This window comes from Martes martes (genome assembly GCF_963455335.1).
Source record: "Martes martes genome assembly, chromosome: 16".
NCBI lineage: Eukaryota > Metazoa > Chordata > Mammalia > Carnivora > Mustelidae > Martes > Martes martes.
This window is the reverse complement of record NC_137904.1, coordinates 49,541,338-49,556,823: the sequence shown is the minus strand read 5'-3', so window position 1 is coordinate 49,556,823 and position 15,486 is coordinate 49,541,338. Positions and strand designations below refer to the sequence as shown.

At 40.1% G+C, this 15,486-nt stretch overlaps 1 protein-coding gene across 5 annotated transcripts in view; it reads right to left on the bottom strand.

Moving 5' to 3' along the window:
* Positions 1 to 15,486, bottom strand: part of TLK2 (tousled like kinase 2) — a 113,721-nt gene that overhangs the window by 18,923 nt on the left and 79,312 nt on the right. For all 5 annotated transcript variants that reach the window (XM_080826352.1, XM_080826355.1, XM_080826354.1 and 2 more), the window contains 5 exons: positions 12,093 to 12,245; positions 9,735 to 9,801; positions 8,133 to 8,230; positions 6,294 to 6,375; positions 1,544 to 1,635 (listed from right to left, as the gene is read on the bottom strand). In XM_080826352.1, coding sequence (XP_080682478.1) covers positions 1,544 to 1,635; positions 6,294 to 6,375; positions 8,133 to 8,230; positions 9,735 to 9,801; positions 12,093 to 12,245 — 492 coding nt within the window. The remainder of the gene's footprint in view (positions 1 to 1,543; positions 1,636 to 6,293; positions 6,376 to 8,132; positions 8,231 to 9,734; positions 9,802 to 12,092; positions 12,246 to 15,486) is intronic.

Here is a 15,486-nt window from a genome sequence, read left to right as displayed (position 1 = left end):
GGACTATTTGTAAGAAAAAAAAACCCCGGGGGCGCCTGGATGGCTCAGTGGGTTAAAGCCTCTGCCTTCGGCTCGGGTCATGATCCCAGGGTCCTGGGATCGAGCCCCACATTGGGCTCTCTGCTCTGCAGAGAGCCTGCTTCCTCCTCTCTCTCCGTCTGCCTCTCTGCCTACTTGTGATCACTGTCAAATAAATAAATAAAATCTTAAAAAGAAAGAAAGAAAGAAAGAAAAAAACCCCAAAACTGCTTTTATAGAAAGGAGGTAGATTATTTTTATCTTAGAGGGCTGTCTTGGGTGCCTGGGTGGCTTAGCTGGCAAAGCATCTACCTTTGGCTCAGGTCACCATCCCAGGGTCCTGAGATGGAAGCCTGGCAATGGGCTCCCTGCTCAGCAGGGAGTCCGCTTCCTCTCTGCCTGCCACTCCCCCTGCTTGTGCGCGCGCTCTCTCTCTGCCAAACAGATCTTTTTTTAAAAAAAGATATTTTATTTATTTATTTGACACAGAAGAGAGAGAGAGAGACAGCGAGAGAGGGAAAACAAGCAAGGGAAGCTGGAGAGGGAGAAGCAGGCTTCCTGCCAAGCAGGGAGTCCTATGCGGGACTCGGTCCCAGGACTCTGGTATCATGACCTGAGCCAAAGGAGTCGCTTAACGACTGAGACACACAGGTGCCCCAAATAAATAAAATTCTAAAAAAAGGGGGGGGCTGTCTTCTCCCTTCAGGCTTAGGGCACGTCTAACTCAGTGCTTGTACATACAACAAGGAAACAATACTAAGCCCAGGGAGGGATCCTAAAAGCAAATTAGGTATGCTTGGCCTCCAAACGAAGTAAGCCACGAATTCCTATGTTCTGAAGCTCTGGGTCAGGGGAAACAAGCAAAACCTGACATTAGTGGATCGAAGAAATTCACACCTGCACATGTAATAATCACTCCTTCTAAAGCAGTCACTCTCCCCGGCCCCTCCCGAAACATGGCGGCAGACAGCCTTGAGTCGCCTTCAGAAGACAGACAAGTATAGTAAGCAAGATGCTGAACACGGAGAATTCTGAGACGGGAACCTGACGGGGAGGTGAGCGCAGCACTGAGGAGCTGAAGGAGTCAAATAAGTACTGCTGAAGCACCCCAGGTGCCCCCCACTGTCTCCTCCATGATGAAATGATTGAAACAGCCGGAAAAAGTCCCGCCCAAAGCTCCCCAGGATCCCCAAAGCATTATCATCTGTTCTCTACAAACAAGCAAGATGGTTTCTGAGGCTTTGCTTGTTTACTGTAGCTAATGTTAGACACACAATGGAAAGGGAGGTTAAAGAGCATGGGTTTTGGATTGAGGGAAGTCTAGATTTAAATACCAGCTCAGCCTTTTCTTAACTATTACTTGCATTCCGTTAAGTTTCAGTTTGCTCATCAGTGAGATGGAACAGTTGCTCACCCTCCTAGGGACACCACCCCAGCAATGCACGCACCGCTGTTAACACGGGGCTCACACTGGAGCCGCCACACTACTGAATTCTGACAAATCAGACACTCTAGCGTCACTTACTTGTGGTAATTCTCCTTTTTCTCATCTCTCCAGTTTTTATTTAACTGGTGAATTTTCACAGCTACATATCTTTGTTCTGTTAGATCAAATGCCTACAAAGAAAAGGAATATGTTATATTCTGGATAAAAGCTAACAAGAATTACAGGCAAGTAACGGATTTGAGGCTTCTATTTAACACATGGATGTACTCAAAACCCAAAATGCATTATTAAATACAAACAGCCGTGGATGACAACATTATCGCGTACTTGTTTCAGAGTTACAACCGTCTTCTGAAAACTTGTGATCAGATAATTCAGAAGTCTCCAGACGCACTGGCACCAAAGGGCTTAGAAAATAACCGAGCACACACCACAAACAGCAAGCCAGCCCGTGCCTTACCAGTCCCTTCCAAACAGTCTTCTTGGTGGACATCAACCATCTGCCCTCTCTGGGACCTGCTCCTCGGGGCTGTACCTCACCCCTCTGCTGACACTGGGACTTGGCATGCTTCCCTAGCAAGTCCTGCCGCTTTTGAAATGCTGGGAACACACACTACCTGTTCTGTGAGAAATAACCCCTCCAGATACACCTTTTCACTATGCTTGTTTAGAAAAATAACCTCATAATTTGTTATACTGTGTTTATTAAAACACAAACAGGAACAGAAACAAAAAAACAGCCCTACCCATATAGGATGGGTAAATAAAAAGCAGTTTTTGATCCCAACAATGTCTGAAGTTAGTCACACCAGGTCACTCCTCTGGAATGTCCTAAGAAAGGGACAGACTTTCCCCAAAGACCATGGCAAGTCCTCCGCCAGCAAGGTAGTGCTGTATCATAGAGGGAAGAAGGGAAACAGGTGGGTTTTTGAGGATGCTGGGTATAAATCACAATTTGATAAAGTGAGTAGTATTTTAATATAATAGGAAATTTCTATTATACAGAAGAATTAACTGAGGAATTCCTTTGAAATGAAGTTTTTTTTCTTAGTTTTTAAAGTTCAGATGAGAAACTTAATACTTCAGTTCCAACACTATTACCACCATCTGCCAGTTTCCGCAACTGTATGAACAGATGAAGGTAAGAGGCAGAGGCAGAGTCCATGAATAGTGATGATTACTGTTCAACAGATCTTTTAAAATGTATGCTACCTCTAGGAAGCACTAAATGCAAGAGAGGGCTGCTCATAAAAGAAACTTCCAATTTATACTAAATTTAAACCAGTAGTTTTTAAAATACAAAAACCATACAATTCAAATAGAATTATCTTATTTCACAGAAATGAAAATTCTTACAGACCCTGAAGTCCAGCTGCAAGCTTGTACGCCATCTTGGCTTCACAGCAGAGAATGATTTCAAGCCATCAAAAGCCAGATCAAATAGCACCGAATTTATGAGAGCACTAATGATTATATAAGTGTCTTTCTCTCCACCTCCTACACCATATTTCTGAATCCAAGACATTGTGATCCACCACTGATTTTAAGAAGGGCTTCTGGAGAGTGGAGAAAAGCAAAAGAAGAACTATATGGAATGTACACAACACTGGAGGAACCATCTAAATTTCAGGAACGTTAAAAGGTTTAAGAAACACACTAAGGGAAAAGTAGGATGAAGAAATCACTGACGAGCAACTGAGAAGCACCAACAATAAATTTTGATGCTTAAAAAAAGGAGTTGTCTAGGGACGCCTGGGTGGCTCAGTTGGTTAAGCCGCTGCCTTCGGCTCAGGTCATGATCCCAGAGTCCTGGGATCGAGTCCCGCATCGGGCTCCTTGCTCCGCAGGGAGCCTGCTTCTCTCGCTGCCTCTGCCTGCCTCTCTGCCTGCTTGTGTGTACTCTCTCTCTCTCTCTCTGGCAAATAAATAAAATCTTAAAAAAAAAAAAAAAAAAAAAAAAAAAAAAAAAAAAAATTTAAAAAAAGGAGTTGTCTCAATTCTGGGTTTACAGCCAAAAGAATTACAAGCAAGATCTCCAAGAGCTATCTGCACACACATGTTCAAAGCAGTGCTATTTATGTCACGCAAGCAGCAGCAGCAACCCCAATGTCCACTGCCAGATAAATGGATAAAGAAAAGGAAGTGTGTGCATACAATGGAATATTATTCAGCCTTAAAAGAAGGAAATCTTATCACATGCTTCAACATGGATGAACTCTGAGAACATTACGCTAAGTGAACTGAGGCACTCACAAGAAGACAAATACTGTGATTTCACTTATAGAGGTAACTGAAAGTAGTCTAATTCGCAGAAACGGAAAGCAGAACAGTGGCTGGCAGGGCCTGGGGGAGGCCAAGACAAGAACTATTGATTAGTGGGCAAAGTTTCAATTTTCTAAGATGAGAAAGTTCTGGAGATCTGTTTCACAAGAATATAAACATACCTAACACTACTCAACTGTTTTAAAAAATGGTTAATGATGGTAAATTTTGTTTTTTTTTAAATTGAAAAAAATTATCAAAAATAAAAAATAAACTAACTGTATGACTCAAGAATGAAAACAAAAACAAAGAAAGCAAAAGGAAGGAAAGACTAAAAGCAAAAGTTAATGAAAAGAAAAACCCAAATTAAGCAGTACACTTGATCAACAAAATAAAAAGTTCGTTCTTAGAGGGAAGAAAAAAAACATTGACTAACTTCTCTGACCTATAAGTTGGGATATAAAAATAAATGCTTCATTAAAAAAAAAGAGAAATAACTAGGGTATGGATGATATTTTTAAATCGAGGTGAAGCAGAAGATTTTGCAGAAAAATTAAATTATCAAAAGAGACTTAAGAAGGGGGAGAAAATATACGTAAATCAGTATTAGCAGAAGGAACTAAAAAGGTGGTCAAAAAGTTTTCCTGTACAATGACATCCACCTATGGGATTCTGAGTCTGCTCTATCTTTCAAGGGGCCAACAATTCCTATGTCATGCATTCCAGGGCATTGTGGGGAATGCTTTATTCTGGAAAACTAGAGCACAGAAGCTAGACAATGCTGCTTACACACGAAAGACAACTATGGGCCAGTCCCACTTACAAACAGATAACAAAATACGATATACTAGAAAATCAAGCCCAATAGTACATTAAGAATAATATTCTAGCTCTGGAAGTAGATAGTGATGGTACTTCCACATTATGAATATACTTAATGCAAATGAATTGTATACTTAAAATGGCTAAAATGGCAAACTTTACGAATATATCCCCACAGTAAAAAATTAACATTAAAAAAAGGAAAATCGTCAAATCATTATATTGTACACCTAAAACTAATAAAACATCATGTGCCAACTAGACTTCAATTTAAAAAGAATATACACACACACCCCCACATGAGGCACTAACGGTTTTGGAAAATATAGTTATTTTTTGTAACAATAAAAAGGTGGGGGTAAGGGCGCCTGGGCGGCTCAGTGAGTCTGCCTTGGGCTCAGGTCATGATCTGGGGGGGGCGTGGGATTAAGCCCTGCATGGGGCTCCCTGCACTGCGGGGAGCCTGCTTCTTCGGATGTCTCTGTCCCTGCTTGTGCTCTCTCTCTCAAATAAATAAATACAATCTTAAAAAAAAAAAAAGGTGGAAGATAGAACTAGTTTTTACTGTTTTTATCTGAAATGAAAACTAATTATCTTGTCCAAAAGATTTCCCATATATAAATTCATAGGGCATAACATAAAGCCCAACAGTGAAGGCCGGACCGCACAGAGGGACTTTGCAGGGCCATGTAGTAAAGACCATTTAATAAACGGATTCTGCACGTAAAAGCCTGGTGCCAGACACCCCTAGAAACTAAAGGAGGTGGTGACTGGTGAACATGTTATTGGATCTGCAGCTATCCTGAAAACCAGCTGAATTCTTCATTTAGCACAAACCAACTGGAGGCACGGTGGTCTGAACTTCACTGGCCTGGCCAAAACCAGGATGCGCCTTCAGACAACAGAGCTACTAAACACTTGGACGTAGATGATGAGAACATTTTAAAAAACAAAAAGCCGGTTTTCAAGTAAGAATTAACTTTAACACATCTATTTTGTTAAAAAAATTTTTTTTTAAGAATAAAAGTAGGATGGGACGCCTGGGTGGCTCAGTTGGTTGGGCCGCTGCCTTCGGCTCATGTCATGATCCCAGGGTCCTGGGATGGAGTCCTGCATCGGGATCCTTGCTCGACAGGGAGCCTGCTTCTCTCGCTGCCTCTGCCTGCCTTGTGTGTACTCTCGCTCTCTCTGGCAAATAAATAAAATCTTAAAAAAAAAAAAAAAAGAATAAAAGTAGGGGCGCCTGGGTGGCTTAGATGGTTAAGCGTCTGCCATCAGCTCAGGTCATGATCCCAGGGTCCTGGGATCAAGCCCCGCATCAGGCTCCCTACTCAGCGGGAAGCCTGCTTTCCCTCTCCCACTCCCCTCGCTTGTGTTCCCTCTCTCACTGTGTCTCTGTCATATAAATAAATAAAATCTTTAAAAAAAAAAAAAGAATAAAGGTAACACATACTTATTTCTAACAAATGTGAGGCAGAAGTACAGAACCAGAATAAAAATCACCACAATTTCACTACCCAGAAAGCAGTGTTTTTCCTTCCTGTTTTTTTATTTTTCAAACTGGAAAACAGGGCAAAACTACTGTATCCTGCCTTAGTTACTTAATTTTACTGGAAGCAGTTCTTCTCAAGATACAGGTGCTTCAAGTTTCTGAGTTTGAACAAGTAAGTATCAACCCACAATTATCACTATTCTTAATGTTCTCCAAGTTGGTAATAACCAAGAATTCAATCCTGAGGCTTACCTTGTAAACTTCACTGAAACCTCCTCTACCCAAAAGATGTAACAACAAGTATCTGTCATTTAGCGTTGGATGATCTTTAAATCTGTGGGAACAGAGAATATGGAACATCCTGAGATTAAGGAATCCAAAACCTTCCATAATGGCGAAATTCCCAGAATTTCTCACACGCTATACACATGATTACAGCTGCTGCTGATAGTTTGGTGATAACACCGATACAGTGAGTTGTGAATAGGAAGCTATACAGTTCAAGGAGACCGCCTAATGACAACGGACAGCACTGTCTGTAAAGCCATAAGGCAGAACTGCTAGGCTCAGCGTAGCCACAACTGACCTGTGAGCGTTGCTGACCTTACTCCCTTTCCGAAAGGGAGCTGTGCAACCACCATCGCTAACCACTTGCTGTAAGGTGAGGGGGTGCAGACTCCACCAGACCACGGATTTTCGCACTGTGCTACTCACTTTCTCCAAAGTACTCAAGAGCCACATGTTCCCACCATTCCGAAACTAATACAAAAAAGTTCCAAGATATTTCACATGGCCTTAAAAATGGATCTGATTATTAAGGAAGTCCCATGTTCTATATGCACTCATGTTCTCTCTCTCAGACAGTTTCATGATATAACTGTCCGCCTCCCCCAGGATTCCACCTTGTGTTGTTTTCTAACAATAAGACAAAGAAAGGAGAGATACTAACAAAAATAACTTCACAAATATTTCTACCTAATTCTGGATCTTAAACAGCCCCACTATTAATCCTGAAATTATTTTCATTTTGAGACACTGACGTGCCTGCAGAGAAGAGGCGACACGACTGTGTGGTGGTCAGCTCTGGAGCTGTTTAGTCACACAGTTACGGGGCCCTGGTCAGGCTGACTGACGTTCACCGCGCTACTGCCAAGATGAGCTGACAGCATCGGGCACGTGGCACTGTGCCTGACACACAGAGAGCTCAGTCACGGGAACTTTCACAGAAGGAAGAGTCCACGGCACACACTGGCCAAACAAAAATACACAAGCTATGGCTACGTCCAAAAAAATCATGTTTCAGAGTCAGAAAAACACAGGAAGGAACACATTATGGACCAAAGCTACTTCCCACTTTAATCTACTTTTCAGCTGCAATCCTTTAAATGATTTATAAACAAAGGTGGGCATTCATCTACAGTTAATGCGCTGAACTTGAGAGAGTCTTGTTTAAAATCCCAACACCCAAATGGCCCTTAAAGGTCATTCCAAAACCAGTGCCATCTTGGGGCACCTGGATGGCTCAGGTATTAAGAGTGCCTTCAGCTCAGGTCATGATCCCAGGGTCCTGGGATCGAGCCCCCATCAGGCTCCCTGCTCAGCGGGAAGCCTGCTTCTCCCTTTCCCACTCCCCCCGTTTGTGTTCCTTCTCTCGCTGTATCTCTCTGTCAAATAAATTAATAAAATCTTAAAAACAAACAAACAAAACCAGTGCCATCTTAACCCGGTATCATTCCATGACACCACACTGTCACCCATGCTTCCATTTAGCAAAGCTCTGCAAGAATCTGAATATACAGTGTATCCCAGCCACTTATAAATGCAAAGCTGTATTGTTTCAGTGACCTCTACTTGGGTAAAAGTGCTGTAATACATGTACAGATAGTAACATATAAATCTAATATATTTACATATATTTAAATTAAAGCAAATCATAGTTGTGTTCACAAACCTGTATTGTATCTTGCAACAGAGCTAAATACACCATGGAATCATTTACCCAATTTATAGTAAACAGAAACATCATTCTTGACCATTCATGTCAGAAAGTGTTCCGCAGTCTCCAACCCAACATACCCCCAAGTTGCTTACTGTGAATTATCTTCATTATGTATCCTTTTTAGTTCCCTGATATGTAGATTTCTAACCCTTTCTAGCCTTTCCAGCTCTGCCTGGATCTCTGCTTCTTCCTAAAGTGAAAAGGAAAGAAATAGCTCAGAACACAGGACACTACATTTTCAGAATCTCATTTCAAAAACAGCAGACATTTCTCTCTTGAAAAACGAAAGGAAAATGTTTTTTTTGAACTGAAAAAGATTTTTTTAAGAACTAGAAATTTAATCATAAAAAACAAGCTCACAGCAAATAATAAATAAAATTCAAACCATACAAAGGAGTACAAGTAAGAAATAAAGCCTTCTGCTCCCCGATTCCTCCTCTCCATCACATCCATTCCTCAGATGTAACTGCTGTTAAGTCTTGTGTAAATGTCCAGAAATGTTCTCTGTATTTACATAGAGGCACATAATTTTTTTTTTTTTTAAAACAAAAATCAGATTCTCTATCTGGTTCTGCTTTGTAAGTATGGATCGTGCTTGGTGCCTTAAGTTCCACTGATTTAACAATGTCTGAGAACCCAGTAGGAAAAGCAAACACACAACAACAGCAGTTTATTAAATGCCTATTGACCATCATCACTGTAAGCAGCATCTACCAAAAATGTATGGGTTGTTAAACTTAGGAAACGCCCAATCTATAGCCAAGATGCTTCTACGAACACTGTCAATAACAATTTTTATGTGGGTGCCATTTTGTTAAAATATAGCTTGTACAAGACCTTTTCTTAGCCAGTTTAGGCAAGAGATCAGAGCTACTATGTGATTTAAAATATCCTGGGAGTTTTTGGGTACCTGGGTGGCTCAGTTGGTTAAGTGGCTGCCTTCAGCTCAGGACATGATCCCAGAGTCCTGGGATCGAGTCCCTCATCAGGCTCCGTACTCAGTGGGGATCCTGCTTCTCCCTCTCCTTTCCCCTCCCCCCCATGCATGCGCGCGTGCGCTCTCTCTCTCTCTCTCTCTCATCTATGCGCACATGAACTCTTTCTCTCAAATAAATTGTTTTTAAAATAAAAATATAAAGTATCCTAAGAGTTTTCATATCAAATCTGAACCACCTGCTTGTATTATGTATTTAATTTTTACCATAAGGAGAACTACTTATGAAGTTGTTCTTTTTTCCTAAAGAATTTATTTATTTATTTGACATAGAGAGAGATCACAAGTAGGCAGAGGCAGGCAGAGAGAGAGAGGAGGAAGTAGGCTCCCTGCCGAGCAGAGAGCCCGATGCGGGACTTGATTCCAGGACCCTGAAAAGAAAAGAGAAAGAAATACAAGAGGGGCTTAGCCTGTTGAGCCTCCGCCTGTTTATTTCGGCTCAGGTCATGGTCTCAGGATCCTGAGATTGAGCCCTGAGTCTGGTTCTATGTTCAGCAGGGAGTCTGCTTGAGGTTCTCTCTCTCTCTCTCTCTCTCTCTCATTTAAACTAATAAGTAAATAAAATCTTAAAAAAAAAATTACAAGATGTGACAGGGAGCATAACTACTCAAGATTTCTGCAAGTATGTCAAACCGTGCCATCGGCCCCAATACCACATGTAAACTAATTTCTCCAGACATATTTTTCTCATTACACTTACCTTTTTAAGATGACCTAATCTGAGTTTGAAGATTTCTTCTTGTTCATGGTATTCTGCTAATGTTAACCTGGAAGATAATGGCAGAAATCCCAGTAAATTATTTAAAATCATAATGTGCCTATTAGAAATACCAAGGCATGTTGTAAGGTATATCCAGTCTATTAAAGTAACTAAAAGATTATCTTGCAATCCCTTGACAGGAGAAAACTTCTGTGATTCATCAGATATGACATGAAGGACTACAAAGCCAGAAGACTATTTTGTAAAAAATGAGAATAAATAAATAAGCTATATTTTTACGTTATTTATGAAATGAGTTTCGTCCATACAATCTCATGAAAATCCATTGGGAAAGGCTGCCAAAAATTATATGCTTAGGTTTTTTTTTTGGGGGGGGAGGGAAAATAATAAGCCAATGGATTTGATTATTTCTGATAACTCTTAGATGGTGCTACTATAATAATAAGAAGAATGACACAGTGGAAGAGTCCAGGATTTGGAGTCCGAGGTCTACGGTACAAAGTGCCACTCAGGCCATTGGCCATGTGACCCTGGACAATCAACTTTAACTTAAGTCTTAGTTTTTAAAAATGCAGCAAACAATGATCCCCATCTAACAAAGCTGCTGTGCCTATTAAATGAGAAGGTGAAATACTCCATCAATTGTGAAAAGGTATTTAAATTAAACACAATCCCCAAAGGGCTGACCTGATGGGTGAACACTAATTCTGTGTTCCATCTACCCAATTGCACGCTTACATCTTAAGAATGAGCTTTTAAGAAGTGACAGCTTACTCCTTCAACTTCACTCTCCTCACGCTCTAGAAGTACACACATATACTTCAGAGTTTCAGATGCCACTGTTTAGATATATCCTAAACTGCAGGAGAAAGAAGAAACAGCTATGCTATTAACCAGTTATGGCCACAAAACAGTCGTGAGGTCTGACTAAAACCATATAAGAAGAATAACGAAAAGAAGTGTATCCGCTAGGGATGTTATACCTGTCTCTTCATGGTGGCAGACATACTTACATCCATTAATCCATATCCCATCAGTAAAAAAGGGAGTAATGAAAAATCACAGCTAGGGACTCTCCCCGCCTGAAATAGGTTCAATACCAGGAATGATAATGTGACTCAGTCTCAGGCTCCACAGGAATGTTTCTGGCTTCTGGCCAAAGGAATGAGCCAAGTCACAGATACTCTAATTAAAAACTGGACTGAAAGCCTTCCAGCTTGGATCTGACACAGGACTCCAGATGGCAACTGCTTACTGACACACTACTGGATTGGACTGAATTCTAATTATTGTTCTATGGGTAGGAAACAGCCTACGCCTTCTATTACTTCTAAGCCAATGGTCTTATGCACGAGCATCAGACAATTTTCAAGTAATACTGGAGGGGGAGTCCCTCCACAAAACAAATATAGGAATGACAGCAAAAGAAGACAATGATCAGATTAAGGCGTACAACACTTGCCCAGAAACTTTTAAATCTGGGCTCCTACTTGGACTTTCTGAAGGGAAGTATTTTAAATTTTAGAATCTAGTTTTAAAATATTTATATGAAGAATGAAGATGTTTCCCAAGCTTATTCACTGTATTTTTATCACTATACTCAAAGTAATTATTAGTTTATTCATCTGTTCATTTCCCCTAAATAAACCATGAAGCTCCTAAGGCTGGGGCTCCTCTGGCTCTGTATGACCGGTTTCCAGAACGGGGCCAACTGTAAGCACTTACCACAGATTTATTAAACGAATGTCAAGGAAAAGGCTCCCCAACACATCAGGTATGTAGGAAGTGAGTACTGGCCTTAAGCCATCTTTCTCACTGGAATGGGATATCATGGGCTTTTAACAATGGTGTAATTCAAATATTATTATACTTGAGGTGGATTATGGGTTAATGTGTTTTTGAGAACTGATATAAAAACATAAAGGCAAAAGACATATTTTAAATAAGTAATGTTTAATTAGTAAGTAATATAGGTAATCCCCACAAGATGGTACCAATGTACCAAAACCCAAATTGCACATAAGGAACTATTATCATTTGACTACCATGATGACATCACATTTGTTACAAGAGTGGCCAAAGACCATGATGACAAGTTAAGTGACATTATTTCTCCTCCTCAATCAAAAATACCTAAGTAAGATCAGAACTAAGAAAATAAAGTTTCCATGGTTTTTATATATGAATTGTTGAGTAAATCCATTAATGTAACTAAAAAGAAAGCTAATGCTCTAGAAATCCCCATAATTTTTCATTTTGTCCAGTGGCACTCAACGGGACATCAGTATTTTGGGGGAGAGTGTGGTATCTCACAGCTCATGTGAATAAAGAACATACGTTTCATTTTCAGCTCCGTTGGTCTTGCTTTTCCTCTGTTTCTGCTCGTTGGTTGCTGGAGGGGCCTGTCCCATGGCAGGAGGTTTCCGCTTCGCTAACATTTTCCGTTGTCTTTCTATCTCTTCCCTTTGTGAATTTATCCTTTCCTGCTGCCTGTAGATACAAAAGATGTTGCACAGAAGAAAGTAAAAAAATTGCAACATGGCTACAGAATAAACACAAATAACTTGGTACCTATAGATTTGACAGACTTCAAAAAAATAAGCCACTCTAAATCAAGTAGAGAATTGATTTTAACTTTAGGTTGGAAGAGTCCAACAACTGATGACAGAAAGCTTTTTTTGGGTAGGAGTCTGTGCTTTAAGACAGAAATCATGATTATTCTCAGACCAGGAAAGTAGGTAGGAACAATATCCTACCTACATTATGACCTCATTTTCTGACTCAAGGTAGAATTTTCTTTCACTTTTTAAAAAAAGATTTGATTTATTTGTCAGAGAGAGCGAGCGAGCGAACAAGAGAGTACAAGCAGAGGGAGCTGCAGAGGGAGAAGGAGAAGCAGGCTCCCCACTGAGCAAGGAGCCTGATGTGGGACTCCATCCCAGGACCCTTAACTGACTGAGCACCCAGGAGCCCCTAAACTAAGTTTTTCAAAAACAAATACATTCAGAGAAAGCATAATGAGGCCTTGCAACTCATAAAAACCTAGGGAATGGGACATAAAATGAATTCATAAAAAACATATAAAGATTATTCAGATATCTAACACCATTGCCATTAGAGGATTTCCTAATAAGAAGTCAGAATTTTTTATAATAAGCCCATTTGCAAATTAGGACTCAGGGACTCAGTAAAAATACCAATATAAGAAAACCAGTTTCTTTCATGTATGCCTAACAGATATTAAGGTTTGGAGACCTGGCATATTAAAAATACACCAAGATTTGGGACTAACCACTTAAAAGACTAAAATCTTTAAATAACCTACCCTAGTTGAGAATCAAATGCTAGCTCCCTTCTCCTTCTCTCTTTACTATGTTTCTCCTACCTCCTTTCCTTGATCCCACCTTCATTTCTGCAGAATAATGGAATCTAAGTTTCTAACCTATTTTCAAATGAAATCTATTCAACCCTCTTCCCTGAAAACTGTAGTACTGAGTCTCTTGACCTTCCCTAGACTCCGTGTATTTTTCTTGGAAGAATGGCAACCAGAAGAACACGACTGTATTCCAGGGTGGATGCCCATAGTTTATGCTCCCATTATCTGTAAGAACAATACTGTTAGCAAGATTAACCTAATCCAAGCATTGTAAATTAAAAAAAACATTCATCTAATAATACAACCCCATTGGGATCACAATGAGCTGGTCACTAACGTCAATTTAACAACAGAATGGAAATCATAGAGTTTTCTGTTAGTCTGAAAAAGAACTTTTTAACTATCATTAAAGAAATGCCTCCCCACCAAAATACATGTATATGGCTTGAAAGAATTCTGGACTGAGACTAGAATTCTCAGGTAAAATCACAATCATCCTCTGACTCAGTGAATGTCTTCAAGGGTCTCAGAACAGTCTCTCAAGAGGAGTTTCCCAATCAAAAACTGGTAAAATATCTTTAGCTCCTTTTCTATCTTTTCACCGACATGAGTGCGAGGCACAGCGAACTCTCTGGAGATAACCATACAACACATAGTTTAAACTATAAACTACAGTGGGCTAGCGGAGAGCCACATAGTTTTGTCTTTGAAGACCAGCTGCTTTGGAAGATTGAGATTTTTAGCGATCACCTTTATTAAGCATAAAATAAAACTAATTTACTATTGCTTCTAGTTAAGAATCCAAAAATCCAAAAAGATCAGAGTCTCTGATCTTCAGAGACTCACCAAGAAAGGGGCCCCACAGCCATCATATATATAAAGCATAAAGACAGGGTACAATGATGCTAAAACTTGGGGAAATCTTAAACCACATATTCTAAGAACGAGAGCACTTGCTGGAACATGAAAATGGATGCGGCAGGGATCACGATTATATATAAAAATGATTCCTACATTAATTCTTGATATTCTTGAAATGATTTAGCTACTTACACTTGCAAAAAAAAATCTAAAGATAGTTCCATCAGTGATACTTCATTTAGGTTTATTTTGGGAATGAAGTTGGGAATTATGTCAGTAAACTGTTAACTTCTCTTAGAAAAGAACCATGTCTTATCAAGCCTCATACCTCCAATACTTATGACAGTGCCTTTCAGAATGGATCCTTAAATATTTCTTGCACTGCATCAATTTTAGAGAATGACTGCCACTCATCACCCATGGAAAGACTACTTCCACTATCTTTTATAGAGGTGTTGATGATCTGATAAATCCATCTCACTCAAATCTAAATAACCCTATTTAAAAAGCCATTATTACCTCAAAAAGAAAACAAGACAATCAGCCTTAGGCACCATTACAGGCTGAAATAGGTCACCTAAAAAGATATGTTCAAGTTCTAACCCCCATGACTTCAGATTATAACCTTTGGAGGCAGGGTCATCGAAGAAGTCATTAGTTAAAATGAGGTCAGACCCGAGTGGGGTAGGCCCTTAATTCAACATGACTGGTGTCCTTACAAAGGGAGAGAAGACACTGAGACACACAGGGGGAACACCGTGCGAAGATGGAGGCAGAGATCAAAGCCATGCTCCCCCAAGCCACAGAATGCCAAAGAATGATCCTCCCTAGAGGCTTCAGAGGAAGTACGGTCTTTCAACACCTCAGGTTTGGATTTCCCATCTGAACTGTGAGAGACTAAGTTTATGCTGTTTCAAACCGCCTAATTTATGGTATTTTGTTACAGTAGCTCTAGGAAATGAATACAGGCACCTTCAACAGAAAACTATTCCAGACTCCAACCATACTGTACATAACCAGTATGAGAGGTATTAAAAAACAAACGCACATATTTTTAGACATCACTTTAACCAAACTATTTATCATGGAGTTATTTTTTTTTTTTAAAGATTTTATTTATTTATTTGACAGGCAGAGATCACAAGTAGGCAGAGAGGCAGGCAGGGAGAGAGAGAGGAGGAAGCAGACTCCCTAGGGAGCAGAGAGCCCGACGCGGGGCTCGATCCTGGGATCATGACCTGAGCTGAAGGCAGAGGCCTCAACCCACTGAGCCACCCAGGCGCCCCTCATGGAGTTACTTATACACAGAGAATAATCATTTATGAAGATATCAAATATAGCCTTTACAATTGAAGAATTTCAACTTCTGCATTAAAACTGAAAAGGAATTTATTAAAGTGAAACTCTAGAAAATAAAATGCCTGTAATTAGTAGACACTAGCCAGAAACAGTTTCATAAGAAAAGTGATGGGTATTCTGTAATTTATAGGACCT